The 25,209-nt window shown below is 41.5% G+C and overlaps 1 protein-coding gene across 4 annotated transcripts in view; it reads right to left on the reverse strand.

Annotated features, from left to right (window-relative positions):
- The window catches only part of Afdn (afadin, adherens junction formation factor), a 92,137-nt gene that overhangs the window by 66,018 nt on the left and 910 nt on the right, over nt 1-25,209 (reverse strand). For 3 of the 4 annotated variants that reach the window (XM_051206083.1, XM_051206081.1, XM_051206080.1), the window contains exons 2-4: nt 5,804-5,999; nt 3,169-3,281; nt 1,504-1,667 (exon numbers count right to left, since the gene is read on the reverse strand). In XM_051206083.1, the coding sequence (XP_051062040.1) occupies nt 1,504-1,667; nt 3,169-3,281; nt 5,804-5,999 (473 nt within the window). Of the gene's footprint in view, nt 1-1,503; nt 1,668-3,168; nt 3,285-5,803; nt 6,000-25,209 lie in introns of all 4 variants that reach the window. The other variant, XM_051206082.1, reaches the window with a different exon arrangement.

Here is a 25,209-nt window from a genome sequence, read left to right on the forward strand (position 1 = left end):
TAAACTTTTTTCTCCTTAGAAATAGAAACAGCACAATGGCAAATGTCATCTGTCTACGCCTGTCCCCTCAGAGGTCTGTTGTTTTTTGTTTACTAGCTACTACGTGGTAATTACCATGAGATTAAAAATACAGTTTTCTCAGCCAGGTGATGGTGGCACACGCCTTGGGAGGCAGAGGCAGGGGATCTCTGTAACTCTAAAGCCAGCCTAGTCTACAGAGTGAGTGAGCTCCAGGACAGCTAGAGCTACACAGAGAAACAACAAAACAAAAGAACCCACACACAGTTTCTCTCAGATACAAACTAACAGACTAAGAGCTCTGTAAGTAAAACTTCCTAGGTTTACAACTTAGCTGCCATGGACAAATGAACAAAGTGACAAGGAAGATGTACAGAATGTAAGTTTCAATGTCTAGCAGCATATGCTGAAACACAACAAATGATATTACAGCACAGCATTCCAAATATAAGAAGCAATACTAAAATAATAGGAAATCTTGAAGGATCTAAATTAAATAGCATGATTATTTTGGGGTTTTTGTTGTTGTTTTGGAGCTGTCCTGGAACTCAATTTGTGGATCAGCCTATCCTCAAACTCAGAGATCCACCTGCCTCTGCCTCCTGCGTGCTGGGATTAAAGGTGTGCACCACCACCCAGCTGCATGATTGTTTGATTTTTTTTAACACCTAAAGATTTACCAAAATTTCCTGAAACTAAAATTTTGTAGGGATACTTCTCAAAAAATCTCTGCAAAGGAAATCAACTATACAAAGTGCTCGGTAGAAACTGAATACAAGGTATGATGGAAAAAAACAAAACAAAAACTTTAAATACTTAAGCATTAAGAATATCAACATAATTGTAATCAACATGCAATCATAAAATAATTTATTAACAATTTAATTCAACTGAAATAGTTCACTTTCTAAATCAAATAATATACCTGTCATAATATAAACCAAGGAAAGAAACAAGCCACAAGTTGTCCTGTTTGGACTCTCCTTTTCTAGGATGCTCTCCAGGATATCCACGCAAGTTTTTTTCCGTTCACAATCAGCCACACAGGTATCACCTCGTACGAGGCTACCTCTACAATGGGGCTTTTCCGATAGAACAGCCATGCCCAAGGTGCATACGGATTTAAAAGGGAAAGATCTACTTGACTCCCCAGCCCTGCCAATTCTGGCCAGTTTATATGAGCTAAACATGGAACCATAATTGCCTCTGGGACCAAAAGCACAAAAGTGAGTTTCACAGGACTAGCTGAAGACAGGGACAACTAAATTTGGTGGTCTGTTCAGGAAAAACTGTTAACCAGTGTTTGCCTAGAAGGAGCAGCCCTTTCCCGTTTGAGATGGCGTCTGCTACACATGGAAGGGCTTCAGTTCCCAAAGCAGTCTCACTCAGCTTTGCCGTCGTTTACCCGTAATGGAGTCCTTTGCTGTATTATACACACCTGGTTCACAGCACCTCGGCGGTCAGACTACTTCCCGAAAGACCTACCTGTCTTCGCCTTGGGAAGGCCTTTCTTCCTTATCGGAGGCTTGTCTCAATGCCTCTTTCTCTCTCTTCTTTTTCTCCTTCTTTTCTTTCTTTGAGAGAGTTCTCTTGAAGTTCTGGATAACGCCTTCCTTGTCCTGCTTCTCGGGTCCATTACTCTGAGCCTTCTGGTAAAAAGGAGCATCATTAGCTCACAGCCACGCCCAGGAACCACACCTGGGCGCTCAGGCTTCACCACAGCCTTCACCTCCACAAGATAAACTACACACACTCAAACAGGGAGGAGTGAGGGGAGCACTCACAGCCTGAGTAAACAGTCAGGGGTGAGGGGAGCACTCCACAGCCTGAGTAAACAGTGAGGGGTGAGGGGAGCACTCACAGCCTGAGTAAACAGTTGAGGGGTGAGGGGAGCACTCACAGCCTGAGTAAACAGGGAGGGACATTGGAAAATCCTACACAACTGAGTGACCCGTGCATGCAGGGAGCATGCACCGGTCTGCAAATTCCACCTCTATCTAAAGCAAAACAAAAAGCCAAATTCACACAGAAAGTAGGGTGTAGAGGTAAAAGTCCACCGAATGAGTATCTTTATACAGCTGCAAACCAAAGTTAGCAGTAGTGATAAGCTGGTTTTCACAAACCAAATCTGTACCTACTTCTGAAAAATGTCTTGACTTGTTTTCTATATCTTGATTATTAGCTGTTTTTCTTAGTTTAAATTTTCAACCTACAAACATGGCCTGCTAACACACAAAAAGCTACAGTGTTTTTAAGTAGTTTAATACATAAAGAAGAAAAAAATAATTATGGTATGGAAACAAAACCTACTTCATATTTTTTTTTCATTCAGACACGTAAGACATTGTATTGGTCCTAAGAAGAATTCCTACACACCAGTAAGGGTCAGTGGTCAACAGCAAAGTAAACAAAAGGGAGTAATGCCAGCTGAAATCAGGGTATAAAGCATGAACAGCAAAGCCACGGGAGCCTTTCTACTCCACACACGTTTGCCACATACTTTACAAGAACCCAGCGATGAGGAAGCCCAGGGGCACATCTGTGTGGCTATCCAGGATAGCACACAACGTGGACACAAGGCAGCAGGAAGTCCCTTGCTGTTATACAGTGACAGTGTTTTTCCATAAAGGGAAAATTTAGAAGATGTTTTCACTACCACTTGTTAACACCAAAATACTGCATACAATATGCCACTCAATTTAGCACAGAACTACACTTTCAAGTCACAAGAAGGGAATACAATCAGCTGTCCCCAGCTCCTGCCACCAGGAAAACCCCACCAAACTGTCCCTCTCTCCTTTAAGCTGCCTGAGTCGGGGTGTCTTATCACAGCAACAGAAGAGCAACTGAGACACAATCTACTACGATACCCAAAGGAAAGCAAGCCTTAAATTGTGGCTTAGGAAGTTGCACTTGGAAGTAGGTACCCCACATTTCCTTTGCCCCTTTTTATTTGCTACAAACAATTTTGATCTTGTAACATGGGTGAAATAAAGGATGAAGCAATACAACAGGCTGCTCCTTAAGTGTATTCTAGAAGGTGAAGGACGGCAGGAGTGTAGAGAAGCTCCCGTGGCACAACCAATCCTGCCCACGCCATGCACCCAGCCCTGGACTGCAGGGGGCAGCAGACTCGGGGACCGTGCCCACCTTGGCTGGAACGGCATCGTTCTCATTCTTAAGGACGAATCTACCTTCCCGATCATCTTTGTTCCAGTTCAACTGTACAACTAGAGGTTTCTCATCGATGTCTAATCTTCTTTCTTCTTCAAAACATGAAATGGAAACAAAACAAAACAAGCCGTGGTCATTTCGTGGCACGGTCACAATATCTGCCATATACATTTAATTTATGTACATAAAGTACTTTAGTCTCTCAATTACCTGCTCATAGATTGAGATATATTGTTTATCATTTTAAACCAGTTTTAACTGGTTCAGCACCTTGTTGCTACTGTTCTACCATGCTAGACACTGACCAGGTGATATGTTTTAATTAGTTGGGTATTTTGCTGCCACTGACCAGGTGATATGTTTTAATTAGTTGGGTATTTTGCTGCTAGCCAATGTGTTTGTCACCATAGGTTCGGTACACTGACCAGGAAAGAATCCTTGCTTTCTTCTGATCTAACTGAGAAAGCTAAAGAGATGCATATCCCATATGCAACTAAAAGAAAAGGAAATCATGTTAATGGTGCATACAACCCCAGTGATTCACCAGATTGTCCTTATCAAGAAACGGCACAGGCCCATCACCTGTCAAGTAATGGGTGCCTTCCCTTCATGAAACTGTCCTCCACCCTCCACACACAATCATGACATGTGCCTTCTTCCCCGGTAACATTAAACAGACAAACAAACAATCAAGCGAGTTTCCCTGATGACTGAAGCCCACAAAAGCAAAGCAGCCATGAAGGGTGCCCGGGGAGAGCGGGCCACGAGTGAGCTCCGGTGTGTGTGAGTGCTGTCCACCACGGCTCCCTGTGGGCTCCTGGTCTATAGCAGTCTGCTGCAACCCCCGCCAGTATCACGTGGGTGCAAAAGAAAGCACTGTGTCAGAGAAGTCCACCAGGGTCAGGAGGCGCAAGCCTAGGTAGCCGCTATAATCGAGAATGAAATAAAGTGTAGCTTTCCTTTCATTCATGACTTTATAAAGACCACCTGAGTCCACAGAACACATGGACTTGCAGGTGAGAGAGCTTCCAAAGATTACGGAGACACTGAGGCTGGAGGAGGTGCCAGCTCTGTGGTGGGCACTGTGCCTGGCATGCTCACATTCTAAGCTCTCCTATTATCTATCCCAGGCCCTTAGTGGTAGGGTTCCAATAACCAACCGGCACAGACTGGACACCAGTTTCTCTCCTTGGTAACACAGTTTTAGAAATTTGCAGATGGAAGAAAATCATGCTAAACTGAGAACACTCTCTGACTTCAGTCTGGGTATCTATCACTTAGGCAGGAAATATGCTTATAAAAGTAATGAACAAATATGGACCATATTATACATTCCTGGAAAAGGGTGTTTATAACCCTTGAAAATCCCACATATCAGAAACATTTTGGTCTTATTTCAAATTTACAAAGAAAGCTGTCTACATAAAAATGCAGGAAAATCTATTGTTTTAAAAACTCCATAGCTTAAAATTAAGAGGTACTGAAATTGGGGTTTGTGCCGCACATAACCCTTTTTAGCCGTTTTTCTCGTAATTCACACATTTTTAAAAGTAGCTATAAAAAAAAAAAAAGTTTACATCTATGCATTTCTAGTCAGCCTAACTCGTGGTATCAAGTTGCAAGACACTTTTATTACCTGCTGATACACAGCCATTTCCTAAGAGAGAAAACGTTCATCTTGGAGGAAAGTACATTAGGACAAAAGAGTCTGCCAAAGGGAGGTCAAACATTCCATCCCTACAGGAAAGGGCCTTGAGCTCAGCAGTCCCTAAAACTGACCTGACTTGCTAGGCCCCTACCTCTCTCTACAATCATATCTGAAGCCAGGAGACATTCTCAGACACTATCTCTGTACAAGAAGTGGAGAACAGTTGTGATGTATGCTGTGCTCCGGGTTTTCGGCTTTCAAGAGTTGTCATCCATGCTGGAAGAGGCTTTTTGTGATATAGCTGTCTTTGAGTCATGTCTGCTCTTATAAATAGACTCTCACTAATATTCATCTAAGAAACCAAAAAAAAAAAAAAAAAAAATCTCAGTGGTTCAACAAGTTGGACTCTGGTCTGTTGGTGATTCTCTATCTGGGCTGAGTAAATATTTGTTCATGTCTCACACAACAACTGCTAAAGTTAAAAACGAATAGAAGGTAAAAAAAAAAAAAATATACAAGGAGATTCCTCAAGATGACCTATTGTCCCCAGAGAATAAAATGTGCTGTTTACAGAAGGTAAAAATATGATGGCACTTGATCTACACAATATTTAACTGAGTTATAAGTAATCATGGCATTATCATCTACACCTGAGATTTCCTACAAAAGCATGTAGCACACAATAGCATTGATACACAAGACAGATATGTTGGGTGAAAGTTACAGTGAAATGTTAATGGTACTTATTTAAAGAAATAATCGTATAAAATACATTTATCATAACTTTTAATAAACCATGTGCAAGAACTTGAGTTCTTCTCAGACTTGAAGAGTTTGCCACCCTGCCAGCCCCTGTGTTGGCTGAGGGAAAGAAAAAGAGGTATGAGCAGTAAGTAACCCTGAAACCTGATTGTCACACAGCACAAACTACTGACCCCAGGTCAGGACACAGCCTCCACTGACCTCCACTGACATGCACTTCGTAGAGGGAGTACTTGGGAGAGGACAGCATGCGCATATCAGGGCGGAACTTCTCTGCCAGTGTTTCAATCACATCTTGAGTGGTTGCCGTGCTAGATACCCGGATGCATTTTGTCGCAAAGTTTCCAGCAGCTTTGTCTTGAAAATAAAATCTCATGACTCCATGAAACTCCAGATCCTACAAGAAAACAAAATGTTATTGGAGAAGTTACTCTGAAAATACTCAACTTTTTAGCAATAACAAATGAAAAGACTATCCATCTTTTTCCAAATGTTTATCATAAATATCTTAGAAGAAATGGTTGGGGGTTCTAAACCGGGGTTCGAAGAACCCTCTCACAGGGGTCACCTAAGAAAGCCGAGTTATAGCTATGAAGTAGCAATGAAAACGATTCTATGGTCAGGGTCAGCACACTTGAGGAAGTGTGTTAAACGAGTGAAGCATTAGGAAGGTTGAGGACCGCTGGAGTTTCTCCTTGTCTCACCTCTCACATCTAAAACAAAGGGTTGGGAGCAGCTGGTATCAGCAGCAGCTGACATTTACTGAGGTCTCAGCCAGTGCCAGGCATAGCATTGTTTCATTATGTCTTTAAAGCCATGCTGTTCAACAGACACTATTACTAAACCCCACCTCAAGATCTCACCATTGGGTATACAGCTATACATGTCTGCAATCCTAGCACTTGGGAGGGGATGCAGGGAGACGGGTGTTCAAGGACGACAGCTTGTGTTAGGAGAAAATGCCACCCTAACAGAATTAAAACCCATACCTACACTGCCAAAGTCCGACAGTTTAACTAACTTTCTATATGAATTATCACACTGAATAAACATTTCAGACATATCTCAAATCTTATGGAGAAATGCCATGGTGGAATTCCAGCTAAGGTGTCTGGTTTCACATTCTGAAGTTCATGCAACTCTGAGCCTCCTTTTATTTTCTTAAAAAATACAGTAATCACCAACAAAATCCCAAAGGACAGGTCACACCCACGTCTCTAGCAGTAACAAAGATTTAACTGTGCTATTGGTGCCACAGATTCCTCTTTCTGTTCACCCTCTGCATCTAATTATTAAATCAGAAACCAATTAGGGGTGAAGCAAAGGCGGAGATGCACACATAGCATTGTGCTCCCTCTGCCCTCCTCCAACGAGGCTCCAGGTATGAGACTGTGTCATCGGCCCAGTGGCAAATGCCTGTACACCCTGGCCTTTATTTATGCTTATAGCTTCCCTTCTCACTCAGTGACCAATAAACCTCTCCAGTCTTCCCCAATCCACATCCTTTCCTGCAGATGTCAATAAAGTAATAATACTCAGTTAAAGAACAAGAAGTGGGAGCTGGAGAGATGGCTCAGGGGTTAAGAGCACGGGCTGCTCTTCCAGAGGTCCTGAGTTCAATTCCAGCAACCACATGGTGGCTCTCAACCATCTGTAGTGAGATCTGGCGCCCTCTTCTGGTGTGCAGCCACATACACAGGGAGAATACTGTATAAATAACAGCACTGTGGTATCTGAATGGAGTCAGCAAGGACATAAACGCAGAGAATTACAGCAGAAGTAGTGGTGCATGAAGTCTCTTTCCAGCCCAGAGTGTCCCTGGACGTGTCCAGTGTAGCCTATCTACCAGGGATTCTCCCTAGTGCGTTAGTGGGAGGCTGCGGATACCAGGAATTGGGACACAGACCTGGCAAGGCATACACCAGCTGCAGTCCCTTTGGGATTGGGCTAATCATGAACATGTTCTACAGGCAAGAAGGCCACCAATTACGGGGTGAGAGCTGGTGCAGTGTAAGGTTAGCAAGCCTAAATAGAACTGTTGGCTCTTGCTCTGGGTCTTCCAGAAATTACAGCAAACTAACAGAGCACAGCTGGCATGCCTTTTAAATACAGCTGCATCATGTGTCAGACAACCATGTGCCTGAGATCAGCTCCTTTCTGCTCTCTAATACCCAAAAGAAAACCCAAGTAGAGGGAGAAGGCATTAAAACTTATCTTTATAACCCTCTTTGTGTATCTAATATGTAGGTGGGAAGTTTCTAAGTTTCAGTAGAGATAATGCCCTATACAAATTGTATGTGCTAAAGTTGATAAGCTATCATTTACCCATGTTTGTACTATTTCCATCCATGCAAAATAACTTTTTAAACTATGGGAAGTTAATTGAAGAATTCTCTATAATCAAAATGTTCCCACCTACAGCCGCAAAAAAAAAAAAAAAAAAAAAAAAAAAAAAACGAAATTCACAGCATTCAATGTATTTCGATGTGTAAAAATCTTCACGACACCTACCTGAATTAACAATATCGTCAAAACTCTGCCCTTTTTACTATTACTAATTAGCAAACACTTTTGAATATTTACTTTCTTTTTATTGAAAATTCTTTTCATACAGTATTCTGACCGTGGTTTCAAATTTGAGCAGTTTCTCAAGTATTCTTACGTTAATGACTCTCACAAGTGACACAAGACAGGTACATGTGTCTGAGAACTGGAACTTTTGAGTCGTCCCCGAGACATGAACGTTCAAGCTCTCCAGTGGGGTTTATGAGCTACGGAAAGCCTTGCTGCCTTGCTGAAGTATTTAAACACTTTCTTTGCCACGTAGGCAGCGACCCTGAACTACAGTTGGTACCTGGCACTACCTCGCTCCTGCCTATCTTCTTCTTGCAGTGTTTGCATTACCAAATGACCACAGCAGACTGGAATGTCACTTGGGGCCAGGCCTGAGGAAAACAAAAGGGTAAGCTGCATACATCAGCAGCCATTTCAGGAAGGAGGTCTGGCTGTTCCGGGGAGTTTGTAACTGTGGTTATTTACAAAAAGAAATGTAAGTGTGACCTGGTAACCACCTCAAGGGTCCACCTGCTCTGCCGGTACCTCGTAAGTAAGAATACAGAAATCCTCCCCCTAGTTATTCACTATTAGGGTTAAATAAAACTTATCAGTACAGAAAGTAACAAACAAAAATGTTGTTTAGATTCCTGTGTTTTAACTCTGGAAAAGCATAAGAACATAATTATTCTTGGCTAGCAATAAGAATAATAACCATGTTTTATTTAGGCAATGGAATTCTATAAAGTGATTAAAATGAATGTACGTTGTCCAGGTTAGCAGCTTTCCTGAGTAGATAGAAAACCAAAGGTAGAAAACTCCACTGGCTGTCTTTAAGTCCTGAAGTTTCTGAACCTTATTCGATTGAAAGAATGTGGAAAGCTGGGCTGATGCTAACGCTTAAATTAATGCTACATGTGTAACACATTATCCAGAACAAGCAATCATGACAGTCACTACAGATTCAAAGGAAGGAAGCATCTAGGACCTGCAGCAGAGGATGGTACCCTCAAACCATGTCTCCCAGCAGGTTCATCAAAGGTGTTTAGGGTTAGTACTCTCTAAATACTCCCAAGATCATCACGGAATAGCAAATAAAGAGATGGAAGTTCCTGTAAGAGAAGGAACAGAAAGCAACACCAACATGACTCTTGAAGCTGGGACAAGTAGAGCTGTTTCAAAGTGATGCTTTGATGGCGCTTTAAACATCCTAATTCCAAGTAGCACAGGAGTGCAATCTATGCTAAATTTACCTTCCATTTACCCTGGCAACTCCCCTCTCCACTCCTCACACACAGTGAGTCAATCAGGCTAGTCTACAATTCCTGGATTGCACCTAGAGATGGCCAGGCAGCAATAGACTACCAAGGAGCTTGAGTTCAAGATAACAACCTATCTCAGAAATGTAAATTCAGAACGTATCATCTCTAAAGCCATGAAAACAAAAACAGAAAAATCATGGATGGCAAGAGAAGAAAGTGCCATGAATGATAGATGCTTAGGAATAAGATAAACAGAGTAAGACAGAAATTATATCTGGTGGTGGTATGAGGCACTCAATATGCAGTCAGTGTCAGCTTTACACGGAGCTTTACGAATTTTATAATAGGTAACTCCTCTGAAAATGTCACTTACGGCACAACCAATACTTGGCCACTCCCGCACCCCAGAGAGAAGTCTGCAAGTACATTAGAGATACCTTTTGTCAGCCTGTTAATTTATATTGTTACTGGGGAGGGCACAGAGGTAAGCACTAGGGAAACCAGGCTGTTAAACATGCAGGGTCTCTCTTCAAAGGAACCTGTTCTCTGCCCAGAAGGAGATGGCTAGTAGCCATCTGTGACCTCTGTGCTACCACTGTAGGGCCAAGCCACACCTGACTCCCCCAGGATCTCCAAGCTTCCCCAGACTCTAGCAGCAGAACTGGAGGTAGTTAATAGCCTAGTGGCCTTTGTGCTATCTGTATGACAGACACCACACCAGACCCTCCCTGGGCCTCAGGATGACACCTGCAGTCTATCTGTGGAGCCCATCTCCATGGGAGAGGCAACATGTACTTTGAAAAGTAATTATGCCTTGAGCTTTATCGTACACACAGGGCTACATTACATCAGGAAACTCTTTTCCAAATTGTACTGTACTTAAATGTGCCCAAAATAAACTGACCAAAGTCGGACTCTTATTTTTTTCCCTCTGAACCAACACTGGCTACCAAGTCATGCTGAACTGGACTTCCTGTCCCAGGCAGATCAAAACTTTGATCCCCATGGTATCTGTCGAGGACCCCACACGATATCATGAAGTCTGTGGAAATAAACTGAAATAAAACATGGCTACTTTATCATTTGATATACATGTGCCACAACAAATAAAAAGCTCATTAATGCATACACATATAACATGTAACGCATACACACGTGCCATACAGCTTACAAGTGTGGTACACTATACCATCTAGGTTTGTAGTGGTATCACATATATGATGTTCACAAGACAAATTCTAACAACATATTTCTTAAAACCCAAACACTGTCACATGACTACCTTTATAATCACCAATAAAGCTAATTTCTATAACAGTTGCTGCTTATTTTTTAACCTTTGCAAGTGTATGCTTTGGTTCTGGGGGATTTTAAGTTCATTTATTTCACACACACACACACACACACACACACACACACACACACGAGGTGTATGAGAAATGGGTGTGTCTATATGTACATGTACACATTTGTAACACCTTAGAGTAAAAATAAGTTTGGTAAAATTTTTTTGTAGTTATTGGAAAACAGGGAGTTAAATTCAAAATCATGAAAATCAGTTAAAAATCTCAAAAAAGAAAAGAGCCTACCTATAACCCATACTCTTCTAATGTTAATAGCACAGTGGTACAGCGTCTTAATTAAGGCTTCTACTGCTATGATGAAACACCACGACCAAAAGCAACTTGGAGAGAAAAGGAGGAAGTCAGGGCCCTCAAGCCTTAAGGGTGTTGGACACCGCTCACTTCCCACGCAGACCCAGCCTGGCTTCTGACAGTAAGCAGCAAGAACTGCCTGCACTGCTCAAGTGAACTGGACTCTCATCAATCATAAGGAAACACCCCACAACCCTGCCCACAGACCAGTCTGGCAGGGGCATTTTCTCAATGGAGCCCTCTTCACAGACATAAACAAGACAGCACACACACACAGCTGAGCAGATCAGAGCCTGACTTGACTGGCAAAGTGACTCATCAAGGAAAGGTCTTGCTGCCAAGCAACCCATGGCTGCCTCGCGACCCAGATAGTAAGAGAAAACCAACTTACACAGGTTTTCCCTCGGTGCAGCACATGGGGAAATAAAATTTGTAATGAAATTAAAAGAGACAAATAAAAGTAAAAAGAAGGGGAAAGCCTACCCAAGCCCAAGCTCTGACAAATGTGGTACTTATTAGAATTTTTTAAAGGTACAAACTATCAATTACAATTACAGCTATGATAATGCTATTATTTGTGGTACTAAGTGTTCCCTCAGTTTTTCCAGTACCATTTCAAGTATCCTAAAAATAAAGAGACATATTTCATTGAGTGGCAAACAGCAGAATTACTAAATTATTAAGAAGGAAAAAGCATTTGTAAACATAGGGTAAGAGATCAATGTTTTTGAGCCAGGTGTAATAGAACACAACTTCAATCCCAGCACTTGGGAGTTTGAGGCCAGCCTGGTCTACACAGAGCTCCAGGACAGCCTGAGCTGTATACAGTGAGACCCTCACTCAGCAGACAAGAGTGACAGAGAGGAGAGACAGAGATACAGAGAGGAAATCAGTATTCTCCTTAGAAAGGCTTTTCAGCAATTACAATGTCCTGACAGAGAAACAAGCATTTCACTTATAAAGTGGCAAGCACTACCCATGAAAAAGATGTCCAACCTCAACAATGAGCAAGAATCTAAAACTCTGAAAATGCCCCCCCTGCCTGGCAAGCAGACAGGGCGAACTCACACTGCCCAGTGCTAGAGGAAGGGCATTCATTCCCACAAAGGGGGCAGGGGTGTACAGTAGAATCATTTGGAATCCAGCTACCCCTCGGTAAATATAATCCCTAGGCTCAGAATCTACTTGTAGGAAGCTGCTTTATGGAAATACAAGTGCAGAAAGAAAAGCATGCAGTGAACATGGCCAGTTCAGGACTGCTGGGAAAGGGAGACTTTCAACTTTACTTTAAGGACTTGATTGAGAATCTTGAACTAATTTTAATCCACAAAACTCATTAAATGCAGGCTTTTCATATCACTTGTTACAAGAGTCATGTTTGCCCCCTCCCTGAAAAGACAGGTCACTGTTTCCTGTGAAAGGCCTCCATTATCCCTCACTAGCCTCCACTGCAGTGTCTACCAAGTTGGTCAGATAGGAAAATTTTAACACATCAGGTACAAAGTGGGCGTGTACTCCCAGAGCACATCAGTGTCTTTCATGACATGCTACCAAAGTCGTTAATATTTGCAACAAGCTACATGCATTTCGTACATTTTTGCTGTAATATGAGTTACAAAGTGTCTATGTAGAAGGCCCTGCCTATCTGTAATTTAAATTTCTACCAATTCAGTGACATGTGCAAACTATAATCCAAATAACTGCAGAAATAAACAGTTTTAAGGCTTTGTTTGCACATGTATGTGTGTGGTGCGTGCTGTGTGGGCCAGTAGGCCAATGTTCTCCTCAATTCCCCCTCCACTTACTTTTGAGACACAGGTACAGTGACTGGCCAGTGAACTTCAGGGACCTGCCTGTCTGCACACTTCCACCATAGCATTGAGACTACAAATGCACACATCTGCACCCAGCTTCCACATGGGTGACAGGCACTCAAATTCACTCCCTCACGTTTTCATAGCACGCACTGTTCCAACTGAACTAACTCCCTCCAAATCATAACTTTTACATTGCAAGTGCTAACAGGTGTGGTGGAGCATGCCTTTAATCCCTCCCGGAACTAAGTGAGGCAGAGGCATGCATGAGTTCGAGTTCAGTCAGGTCTACAGAGTTAGTTCCAGGACAGGCTCCAAAGCCACAGAGAAACTGTGTCTTGAACCCCCCCCCCCAAAAAAAATGACTTCAAAATACAGATTATTGATAATTTCTGACCCCAATCTATAAATTAAACTTTATCATAGAGCTGTGTGTATAAAAAGAGCATATACACATATCAGGTGCCATCCCTGGCTTTAGGGTCTCCACTGAATGAACTCCCGATGAATCCCTACCAATAGGGAAGGGAAGGGGGGTTGAATTTCACTTCCCACCTAGACTCACTCTGCAAAACCATTCACCACACTTCACTAATCTTACACACAGAAACAGAAGGCTCTCATGGACAGCTCACCCCTAAACTGTCATGCTTGAAACTTAGTCCTTTTTGCAATGGCTCATATTCACTCTGTAGATAGTAAGAATCTGCTAGTCACAATCAAATTAGTGCCTACAAACAATTTCTCTAAAATTCAAGTGTTGCCTGAAGAAAACTGATATGTCATATATGCTACAGTTTTATGAAATCAAATTAGCTGAGCTTTAGCAGAGAGGAGAATCAGGGTCTCTAGGTTGCTTAGTTTTCAGTTTAGCTCAGGCAAGGCCGGGCAGCTCTGTAAGAAGCCAGTTCTAAAGAAACACAGCCACAGAGAAGCTACAGCACACACCACACACTCATGGCCCAACAGGCATGGTCAAAACTCACTGGCTCTTGTTTATCCTCTCTTTTTTTTTCTCTGCCTCCCTCCCTGTCAACCCCCCCCCCACGCCCGCCCCCAGTGAGCACAGGAAAGGTGTCATAGAGCTAGAGTTTTGCTCACACATTCACCACTCACACAATCTGGCTGCTGTGTAGGAGATACAATAACGCTATATATACTGTGCCTGTAGTTAGTAAAATACATCACGTGGCCTGTCAAAGACAGAGTAATCTATCTAAAAGGATGACTATAATAAAGCCTTAGGAGGCAAGATAAAAATCAATATACTACAGACTGCTATCAAGATGGCTTGGCAGAGAAAGGTGCCTGCCATCAACCTGATGACCTGAGTTCAATTCCTTCCAGGAATCCATGTGGTTAAAGGAAAACTGTCTCCTGAAAGCTGTCCTCTAATTTCCATGTGGGCGGGCCATGGCATATACTCCCTTACACATGGGTACGCACACGCATGTGCGCACACACACTTAAAAAAATATCAATACACTCAGCCAGGTGTGGTGGCCCATGCTTCTAATCCCGGCACTCTGGAGGTAGAAGCAGGCAGATCTTTGTGAGTTTGAGGCCAGCATGGTCTATAAACCAAGTTCCAGGACAGACAAGGCTGTTACAAAGAGGAAACCCTGTCACAAAATCACACACACCAAAAAAAAAAAAAAAAAAAAACACCCGCGCACATGTGTAAAATGTGTCTGTGTGCACACATAGAACGTGAACTAAACAGAAAAGACATGTTACTGCATCATATCTATAATTCTTCAGTTCTAACTTATTAATAAATTACCTTCCTGTAAAACCTTTGAACACTGCTTTGGGATTACAAACACACTAACAGCCGGTGTAGTTAGACTACTGCCGCATGGCTGACTGGCTGTGTCCCTGGCACAGTTCTTGATAACTGAAGGAGGTTACACGTAGCAAACACACGACAGCCATGACACACACGGGGCCTCATGAAGCGTGGAGTGCCATTTCCAAATAACCTGGGCCTGTTTTAATAACTAAACCCTTGACAGATGCAGCTAAGAAATATGACTCACTACAAGCTAAAATGGAAATGATTAGCCAGATGTAACATGTACTCTCCCATCCCTAAGTAAAATAAAATCCTGCAAGAAACTCTGAAAGTCAATGAAGAATTTCTTTGGACAGCAACCACTGGATAATTTGTTATTTTTGTTTCTTTAGTATTTCCAAATATCTAACGCATGCATCTTATAATAGAAAACCAGCACCTTTAAATATATAACTACAATGGACACCCATTAACCACTTCAAGTCTAACAGTATGCAAGAGTATTCTCTAACAATCAGCCATAAATAACAAGTATGTCAATGTTCTTCCTGATTTAATACTCTTCAATTTCTCCATCCCTGATATTGTCCAAAACAATTTCATGAATTTAATTTTTAAAAACTTACATTTTATGACAAACTTGCCATAAAAATCACAATAACTGTACCATGAACTCAACAAGGTCAGCTCTGCCAAACTTGACAGTTTCACACACTGAAATCCTAAATATTACATGCAGTAAAAATCACTGTCCATGGTACTCATGACAGCCTCCTCCTCTTAAGTAAACTGAATGTTTAATAATAAGCTTTTTTCACTTTTTAAAAATAATATGCCATCAATACATCTATAACACTAAATAACAGGTATCCAAATAGCCAAAGATACTTATAAAACACCCAGGAATTAACAGTATAATATACTGTTGGGAAACAAGTTGCCACTAGATAAAAATAAGGGAAGTTTAAATGTTGCCAGTCAGAAATCAAAGCACTAAAATTCCAAATATTCATGATAGCTGTCTGTGCTTGTATGGCTGTCTTTCTCGTGTGACATGCTCTAAAGCGAGGGAAAAGGGCATGTCTACAGCCAGCCAAGAATGGGCATAACTCAGAGTCTCTGCTTCCGAGAGGAGAGCTTAGTAAAAGGGCAGTTTGGCCAGATAGCGGTAGTGCACGCCTTTAATCCCAGCACTCTGGAGGCAAAGGCAGGTGCATGTCTGTGAGTTTGAGGCCAGCATGGTCTGTCTAGAAAAAACAACAACAAAAAGTTGGGGGGAGGGAGGCAAGGAGGATCTTGGGGAAGGAGAAGTCATGATTAGAATATTATGTCAGAGAGAGAGACAGAGAGAGAGAGAGAGAGAGAGAGAGAAGCTACTTCAATTAGAAAACAAGATCAACCGAGTGCCAGAACTCAATCAACATTAGACAAGGAGACCTGGCATCGTGCTTACACTCACGCTGACCCTGACTACACTGACACTCTGCTCCCCATGCACCCTGAAAATGGGCCCAGAGACTACAACAAATTACAGAGGAGTGATTTGGGTCATATCTTCAAACTTAATAAAACGTGATGGTCACTGCTGTGACTAGGCATGGCCAATATTACTGAGTAACAAGGATGTGTAAAAAAAGAAAATGCTTACACTGTATCACTAGTAACTAAAAATTAAAATGGAGTACATTAAGACACAGAAAGTGAGGAAACATGTCTAAAAGTAATGCTTCAATTCACTCTCCCATAAGACCCATGTTCATTTAAAATAAATTACACATTTATGCTACAGGCCCCCTTGAAAACGTCATTCACAGAAGTCAAACTTTAGGATACACATCATCAATGCTATACTGCTAGAGATTAAATCCAAGAGTTGTGCAAGCTAGGCAAGCGTATTATCACTGAGCCGCAAGACAAAGACATGTAGAGGCATCTCTAAATATTTTATTTAGGGCATAGCTTACAAATTGTTGTCCACCAAAATCTTAGCGTATCCTGTGGCTCTTTTGGATCATCTAAATAAGGTATTTTTGCAATAGTTAGACAGTATTAGCCTCTCCCATGTATTGGCATTAGTACAGGTGGCCAAAAATTACAATGAGTAAAAGTGGCAGTCAGTATCTTAGATTTTATACTCAGCATGCTTGTAGGTGGTTATTCAATTTCAAAATAAAACAGGCTTTAAATATGTGATGATTTCCTATAACAGCTACATTGTTCTGTTTCCTCTAGGAATCACACTGTAGAAACTAGACACTAAGAAAAGCTCAGGCCTTCAGAGTGATGCCATCATTCAACACTAAGACATCGGGGTTGGCAGGGACTTTTTAAATAGAACACCAATGGCTCAGGAAATAACCCCAAGTAACTACACAAAAAATAAAGTTTCTGTACAGCAAAGGAAACAATCAGCAGAGTTAACAGACAGCCATTGAATGGGAGGAAATCTGACCAGTTACACTTCAGACAAGAGGCTAATATCCAGAATTTACAAAGAATTGTCAAAATCAAATATCAAAACAAAAAAACTCCAATCAAGAAATGATGAATAGATGGTTAAAGAATACAAAAGGCCAATAACTATTTCTAATAATGTTCACTATCCCTGGTCATCACAGCAATGAAAATTAAAGCTTTTTTTTTTTTTTTTTTTTTTTAGACAGGTTTTTTTCTGTATTACTTTGGAGCCTGTCCTGGAATTAGCTCTGTAGACCAGACTGGTCTCAAACTTACAGAGAACCACCTGTCTCTGCCTCTGCCTCTGCTGGGATTAAAAGCGTGTGCCACCAATGCTCGGCCTTAAAACTATTCTTGAAATACTACTTCACCCCAGTCAGAATGGGACTGGAGAGATGGCTCAGCGGTTAAGGGCACCCGCTGCTCTTCCACAGGGCCCAGGCTCAATTCCCAGCATCCACATTGCAGTTCACAACTATCTGTAACTCCAGTTCCAGAGGATCTGACACCCTCACACAGATATACATGCAGGCAAACACCAAAAATAAACAAATCTGACAATAAGCGTTGGAGAGCATTAAGGAAAAGTCCCCTTACTCATTATGGTAGAAGGATAAACTAATACAGCCACTGTGGAAATCAGCCATTTCACTCCCAGCCATATACCCAGGGCAGTCCACGCCCTTCCACAGAGGTACCTGCACCATGCTCTCCTGCTGCCTTATTGCTATAGCTAAGAAGCGGGGTCAGCACAGCCGTCCCATCAACAGCAGGTAATGAAAAAACTGAAAACCTCTCAGCTCTAGAGAAAAGTTTATTAATGCTGTCGAAAACTGAATGGAAATGGAAGATTAAGTGAGGTCACAAACCTTCAGAAAGAAATAAACCACATATCCCTTCTCCTATGTGGACTCTAGACAAGAATATTTCTATAAGGTAAACAAATATACCTAAGGGTACATTAAACCATGAAGGAAAGAGAACAAAAAAAGGCTAAATATGGGGACGAGGAAGGGCCGAGTGCAAGTAATGGACACAGGCTATGAGGGAAGATTTAAAACTACTTGTTTTTCTACTTCTAAGTCTGCTATGGATTTTTGTTGTTTTGGTGGTGGCTAAGTACATAAAACATAGTCAACACTGAAAATACAAACTTCAACGTGGAGTTTTGCAGCATCTGCTCCAGATGCTGATTCTAACGGTATGTTAAGTTCATGAAGTTTTGTAGAGACTTTGGATCTGGTTTGTTTGGGTGTGTAATATCTGTGCTTACTTCCAAGTTTCTTTTATAATAAAGTTCATTAGAACAAAGAAGAAAGCCAACAAGTCTTAGTACACAGCGCACTCTGAACAGACATAAAATGAACTTCTCTCTCAGGATTAACAGGAATGCAAAGGACGGCATTTTCTTTTCTTTTTTAAGTTTTTAAAATTTTTATTGTCTTATGTGTATGTGTTTTATTGTGTATTTGTGCTTGCATGTATGACTGTGTACTACACATGTGCAGGGCATTCCTGCCTAAGAGAACATCCCATCCCTTGGAATTGGAGTTAACGGACTGTTGTGAGCTGCCAAACAGATGCTGGCAATCAGACCCAGGTCCTTTGGAAGAGCAGCCTCTCCAGCCCCATCTGATTCCCTGTAACAGAGCACATGAAGCCAAGCAGCAGGGAACCAGGAGCACATCCCTGACAAAGTACAGAAAGGACTCCTGTACAAATGGCATCATCTGGCAGGTCAGACTTCTCTATCCTGAAAATCACACTTTCTTAAGCGGCATTCTCTGGAACACATCTTCCCAACCTGGAAACAACACATTCCTCACCACAGAGCTAGACCCCACTGAATCATGTTCTCAGTCTGACTTCATCTTAACAAAACGCAAACGCAAACAAATACACACACACACACACACACACACACACACCTACCTGTGGGAAAAGGTCTAGAATTGCTTGTCTAAGGTCAGCAAACTCCAGCAAGTTCAAAGGGGCAGTAAGTGTAAAGACAGTTCTACCCAGTCTGCTCTGACTACCAAAGAGCTAGCAGGGGGAAAAAATGCCAGTCTATGCCTTCCTGCTGTAATTAACAGCATCCAGCTTAAGTCACAGTGTTCAGAATAGTCACCCTCCTGCAACCCAGTGACATTTTCAAGGTAAGATACACACACACACACACACATACACTCACAAGTCTCTAAACAGCTTCACTCCTGACACATTCCTGTAAACTTGAATGATGCAGGCTCATATTCCTCATATAAGTTTTAGGCTCAACTTGTATGAGGAAACTACTGTCCAGCATTACAAGGAAGCATTTGCCTAGTGCTTAGCTTCACTTGACTGAGTATATTCACTCTCTAAATCATGTGATGTGGGCAGGTAACGTGTGCAAAACTGAGAGTGAATTTTTGTTGTCATTGTTGCTGGAACAAAACCCAAGCCAGGGATAGGGGAAAGAAATCTAAACCAAGATAACCTGAGACCAGCAAACACTGTCAATCACACTTACAGTCATCTCTCAGACAACTTTAATATAGTTCTGAACTCCTAAGTGCTTGGGATCAAAACTGCTTCAGAGCTCCTGTTTCTCTGAGTTTTATAATAGCTGCATGTATGTAAGATATCTTGGGGATAGAGCGTGGATTTAAACGTCAAACTTACTTGTTTATGTCACACTTTATTAAGAGCCTGCATGTAATTCTATACAGTATGTTCATGTGCCTGTAGTTTTGCTACAACCTGTCACATGAGGACAGATGTTGATTTTTCCACTTGTGAAAGCTTGTTAGCATTCACACTGTTTTGGCTTCTGGAACATTTTGGACTTTGGATTTCAAATTGAGCAGAGATGTTAAGAAAAATGTGCTCGCGAATAAACAAAGTCCATCCTTGATAGCATGTAGACACCTACCATCAATTCCAGGTAGAAGACACACCAGCAGGCAGGCCACCTGGGGATTTCAGGCCTTATCAGGATGCCAGTGCTAGCAAACACTTAACCTACCCAGAACTGATAAAGAGTCGATGGGATGTATGTAGATTGTATGTAGGTATGTATGTGGTGTATGTAGGAACACTTCTTAGTACCTATCTTATAAGTACAAATGCAAGCCAAGTACATATACCGATCCTTGTAGGTATCTTCTAAGTAAATGAGATTAAGTCTACATATAACCTCTGCTAGGTTATATAGAAACCCCAAACTTCTCAACAAAAACCAGTGCTCTCCCTAATGTAGAAATAACTTTCTACTAAAACACTGCAGTTTTTTTTAAACATAGATTTCCACTTTATATAATAAAGGAAAGTAAGTTTATATATATTTATTATATAATTTTCTGACAATACCTCCAAGTTTAAGTCAGGCAAAATTGTTTAAAAACAAACATGTGCTACCAGAATAATAACCAATGTCTATCAGTAATACTATACAGATTACAATTACTCAATTCACCCACAATAGCATAACAATAAACTTGTTTAAGCTTCCACCAACTTAGTACTATATTCTAATATGGTTCCCATTTTTTTTTTTTCAACATGAAAGCCAACTTCTACAGATAATCTACTGTTGTCATTTAATCACGGTTAAAGTTCCATTAAAAAAAATACACTTGCAAAATGCATATTCCACTGGGCCAACAATGGGGACAGAACAATGAATTAGAACTGGCCTAAGTGCCATTCTAACCTATGAACCTAAGTTCACCACCAACACCAGTGCTAATCTAGCTGCCTAGCACCAGCTTGAGAGGGCCAGGTAAGCCTGTGACTGGGGCAGAGCGCACTGTGCACACACTCACCAGCAGCAGGCTCCCAGAAACGAGGAGCCATGGAAATCTTTCACAGCAGTCACTGGCATGCTGACATGAAGAAATGTCATCACAGGCCTAGGACTGTGGCACTCTGTGGAATCAGACACCACCGGATGCCAGCTTCCAGTTAGTTCTCAAACCCCCTCCCAGCATTAATTATCTGGTATGGAAAATTGCTCAGGACTTCAAGACAGAGCTGCGCTCCCAGAGAACAGCCATTGGTGATGCTTGCAGGAGGCAAGGGACACCTACCTGGTTGGCAGGTTCGAAGACACCAACCAGATTGTTATCCATGCCACATGTGTAGGAACTGTGCCAAAAGACAGCCAGCTAGCATGCCGCAGGAGCACGGAATCTAAGAACTGGCTACCATGAGAGACATTTCCTTGTCAACATTACTTTTCCCTTCTTCCCATTAGCAGAGTCAAACAGTACCTAAGTATATGACTGCAAGCGGAAAAAACGGGGAGTATAAATCTCTGACTTTCATTTATGTGTGAATTTCAAATAAAAATACGGGGTATGAAGCATTTTACACAAGTCAGAATTTTCCAGGAAAACAAGTTGTTTAAACAGTTCAATCAGCTAACTGTTAGAAATTAACCTGCAAAAAAAAAAAAAAAAAAAAAAAAATCTGGACATGATATCATCTGAAACTGTTATAATAATCTCAATCTCTCTCTGTGTCTCTGTTTTTGAGACAGGGTGTGTGTGTGTGTGTGTGTGTGTGTGTGTGTGTGTGTGTGTGTGTGTGTGTGTGTGTGTAACAGCCCTAGCTGTCCTAGAACTCACTCTGTAGACCAGGCTAGTCTAGAGAACTCACAGAAATCTGCCTGCTTTTTGCCTCCAGAGTGCTGGGAAATTTCTTACTGATGAGACCAAAAAAAACAAAAACAAAAACAAAAATCCTAACAGCATCAGACAAATCAGAAAGAGCTAACTAAACACAAAAATTAACCAGTTAAGGGATTATAACAACCACTGAAGGTCACTAAGCTAAGGAGGAAAAGTAATCAAGCATGCATGCTTGCGGCTAGAGACCACTAGCCCCAGGCCAGCCATAGCTATTTAAGGGAGACTATCTCAATAACAATAAAAAAGAACAGAATGACCAGGCATGCTGGCACAGGTCTTTAATCCCAGCACTTAGGAGGGAGAGGCAGACAAGATCAGTGAGTTCAAGCCCAGCCTGATCTACAGGGAAACCGTGTCTTGAAAATCAACAAAAGAGAGGAAGGGAGAGAGGGAGGAAGGGGCCTATGAATATTAAATCTCACCAATAACCACCTGTTTCACTTAAAGTCACAAAAAAAAAAAAAAAAAAAAAAAAAAAAGATTCTTACCGATACCATTACTTTACCCACCACTGTGACCTTAAAATTTTTTCAAGCATAATTAGGTTGCATGACAAAGCATATTACAACCTGTCAGTCGAGAACACGGATGTAGCTATAATAAGCTATGCGATCACCACCTCTTCCCCTGAAGACTTCCTAGTCCATCTCTGACAGCAATCTCCAAGTTATTTTTTGCACACATCTTTTAGGTAACATCATCACATGACTTCTAAGATAAACCAAGGAGTCAGAATGAGCCATGTTCACCAATAATAAAGCATATGTGGTGTTCATACAAACTGTGGGTTATTTTTCCCTGAGGCCAAAAGAAAAAAGAAAAAAACCCAAATAAATAAAACACAAATGACCAAAAGGTATCTCATGAAGCTAAAAGGTCAATAATTTAGCATAGTTTATTAGTATAAGCTTTATGCAAAAGTAAGAATAAAAGAAATCTTTATTATGTAAACGATTTTCAATAAACTTTTATAAGGCATCTATCCCACACTTTGTCAAGAATAAAGGCAAACACAAAGTAAATCATATTCAATATTTCTTTCCACAAATGTTTACTAAGTACCAATCTTGACAGACAGCAGTTTTGCAAGAAAACCAGTAAGTCTAATGACAAGTGTTGGTGAGACTTGTGACCAAGCAGAGAAGCCCTCTAAAAAGGTACTGGGAAGTTAAAAGGATTCATAGGGGCACTCTGCCATCATAAATCATCGGGAATCCCTAGGGCAATAAAGCCCTACCCTTAAAAGAAAGAGAATCCCAAAACGCTTTAAGAAACATGTTTGTTTGTTTCTATGGCGGTCAAGGTATTAATTCAGCTTAACATCAATCTCCTAGTCAGGAAGTACACAAGAACCTAGGACCCCAGTAAGGGAATGACTGAAAAATATTCAACAGCAACTTGCTGGCTCCTTAAAAGTGTACCCTTTTCACTTCACACACAGAAGTGTGAACATGAAGAAGAAAAAAACAAGCAAACATAACCAGGACGATGCCAAAAACATATTCTAACTTTCTTTAAAAGCAAATGTAACTCAAGTTTATCATCTTGCTAGATATAGAAAGCAAAGAATTATCAGTGGTGATCAAAACTGCAAAAAAAAAAAAAAAAAACCCACCAAGTCACGGATGACTAATGGAGTTTAAAACATGGTAACAGATACCAAAAATAAACAAGAGGAAAAAAAAAAAACAACTCATTACTCTCTTACAAACATACATGAAAGAGGGACCAATTAAACAAATATAAGGTTTAAATCTTCCACAATCAAACTTCTGCAAGGAATCTTTTCAATGTTTACTGAAGATCTAGTAAGAGTTGGTATACTTAAATTGCTTGATTTTTAACAGCCAAATGGAACAAAAAGCAAGCATTAGATGGTAAAAATTAATTTCGGAAACAAGCTTAGACAAACCAGGCTGAAACTACAGGCCTCAGACTATTTTCCTTAGAGGACTGAATTTACTTTCATGACGTAATATGTTAAACATAAAGCTTAGCTTCAAATTGAAGAACAGAATAACTTTAATAGCATCCAAAGGTTCTCCAATAAACAAAACAGAAAATGTGAGCTAGCCATTACATTACACAACAGTAAAGCTAAGAAAAACTAGACATTTTTGGAAAAGTAACTTCAATATGAAAGCTTTCAATTGCAAGTCACTTCTAAAAATAGAACTGTTCAGATGTAAGTGAGGATAATGCAGTGTGAAAAAGATAATCTCGCTTTTTATAAAGTCCTTTAATTTCTTTCCGGGTCTACACAACTCTTCACCTGCAGAGTAGCTGGGGGAGGGGAGAGGACTCCCAAAAAGTACGCCAACTTTAACAACTGCTCACATCTCCAAAACGATACGTAAAAGTTTCAACTTAATTCTTATAAAAACAGAGTCAAATTAAATCAAATATACTTTATTTGAAGTGCTTCAACGTTAACGTCTCAGTTTAAGTCTAAACCTTGAGCTGAATACTACCTCTCGACTGAAAAGACACCTCTCCTTAACCATACTCCAGAACTCTCAAAGCACAGAAAAAGAATAAGCATGACTAGCAATATTCACCTGCAAACCTTATCCTGCCATTAAAAAAAAAATCAAGCTAATTATTCTGAAAGACAAGATAAAATGCTGAAGCTAAATTACTAGATGGCTAATTTCTAAAGAACATGTATGAATGAACACTAACTACACGGTAAATGTGCTTACTAAAACCTAAGTCGTAAAACCATTGTAGAAGGCGAATTATGAATCAGGAGTCAACCTAACATCGCGGTGTTCAACTGGCAACCTGAACCTAGTCATTTACCTTAGCTTGTCAATTAGAGCTCCAGAGGAAGGGCCCTAACTAGGTCAAGTGTGCTAGCCAGGAGAGGAAGAGAACGCCTCCCCCTCCACAGGCAAAGGGGGAAAGCCAAGAACGAAGGCGATCACACCGGCAGAGACTGTGCCAAACCTACCTAACACATGCACACCTTCGCGGCTAAGCGCTGCTGCTGTATTTCAGCAAGCACCTTTTTTTTTTTTTTTTTTAATAACAGATCAAAAGTAGAGCTATTTCCTGATCCGTCACAAATCCCGGGTAAAGTGTGGGGCTGCGCAGTGCTAGTCCTCCTCCTCCTCTTCCCCGTCCTTCTCCCCGCGCTGTCACAAGAGGCTTCCCGCCAGACACCCCAGCTCTGCCCGCACAACCTCCGGGGCACTCACTAAGCGGCGGGACACCTGCGTGCACGCCACCCCCAGAACCGGTGGGAACCCCTCCCGCAGCCCCGATCGGAACTGCGGCTGCCCCGGGCTGCAGCAGGGCAGGGGTGGCCCCCGCCACCGTGCACGGCCAGGCCCGGGCGCACACCCGCGCGCTGGGCGCACCGCGGGGCTCGCTCACACCGCCGCGGGCACCGGCCG

This window comes from Phodopus roborovskii, unplaced genomic scaffold (genome assembly GCF_943737965.1).
Source record: "Phodopus roborovskii unplaced genomic scaffold, PHOROB, whole genome shotgun sequence".
NCBI lineage: Eukaryota > Metazoa > Chordata > Mammalia > Rodentia > Cricetidae > Phodopus > Phodopus roborovskii.